Source organism: Micropterus dolomieu, linkage group LG19 (genome assembly GCF_021292245.1).
Source record: "Micropterus dolomieu isolate WLL.071019.BEF.003 ecotype Adirondacks linkage group LG19, ASM2129224v1, whole genome shotgun sequence".
NCBI lineage: Eukaryota > Metazoa > Chordata > Actinopteri > Centrarchiformes > Centrarchidae > Micropterus > Micropterus dolomieu.
In genome coordinates this window covers 6,803,448-6,804,263 of record NC_060168.1, presented here as the reverse complement: position 1 = coordinate 6,804,263, position 816 = coordinate 6,803,448, and the positions used below count along the sequence as shown (strand labels likewise).

Genomic DNA, 816 nt, shown 5'->3' with positions numbered 1-816 from the left:
CCTTAACGGCAGCTGTATTCAGCTAATACCGCAGGTTGGATGGAGGAGGCAGTAAGTAAGAGAGCTCCTTGGCTGGTCTGCTTAACAAATCAGTGATTTCACCCATTTAAGCCGTTTCCCCCCCCTTTTCTTCTTCCACAAGCTGACAATGCCAGTGAAAAGCAGAGCAAAGCAAAACGTTACAGTGCCAGCTGCAGCAGCATTCTAATGAGACAGCATGAACAGATTCACACAAGCATGAAAATGGCAGGCTGCTTTATTTTATTTCTTACCAGTGTTTTCAAACTTTTAACACAGACAACTGACCAGCCATAAGGCAGGGAGAACACCTCCCTGCCCATCCATGCGTGTACATGGAAAGCCCATAGCAGAGAAAGCAGCAGCACAGACCACCGAGTTCGACTTTGTTGCCTCCCTACACAGTGCTCCATTTCTTAGCAGGTACATGCTCACTAAGCTTACATAGCTAGTAAGATTACTGTATGATCATTTTAAACTGTATAGTAAAATATCTAACAATTACATATTTATTTTTATTTACTGCATAGACTGCAGTGTGATGGTGTTTGTTGAAAGGTGGTTGTCAAGCCGTCAGTGAACTAACCTCCTCCACCCGAGCCTGTCTCTCCCTCTCATACTGCCTCCTCAGTAGTGCGTTCTCTTTCTCTTCCGCTTCCTTCTTCTTCCTCTCCGCTTCCATCCTTTTCTGTTCAGCCAGCTGAATCAGCTCTTCATTCTTGGCCTTTTGCTGAGAGACAGAGAGAAAAGAGAGCAAGGCAACGATACGGTACGGGGGGGGGGGGGGGGGGGGGGGAA

General features: G+C 46.7%; 1 protein-coding gene across 2 annotated transcripts in view; it reads right to left on the bottom strand.

Moving 5' to 3' along the window:
• The window catches only part of LOC123957233 (centrosome and spindle pole associated protein 1-like), a 20,146-nt gene that overhangs the window by 7,848 nt on the left and 11,482 nt on the right, over positions 1-816 (bottom strand). For both annotated transcript variants that reach the window (XM_046029888.1, XM_046029889.1), the window contains one exon: positions 605-748. In XM_046029888.1, coding sequence (XP_045885844.1) covers positions 605-748 — 144 coding nt within the window. The remainder of the gene's footprint in view (positions 1-604; positions 749-816) is intronic.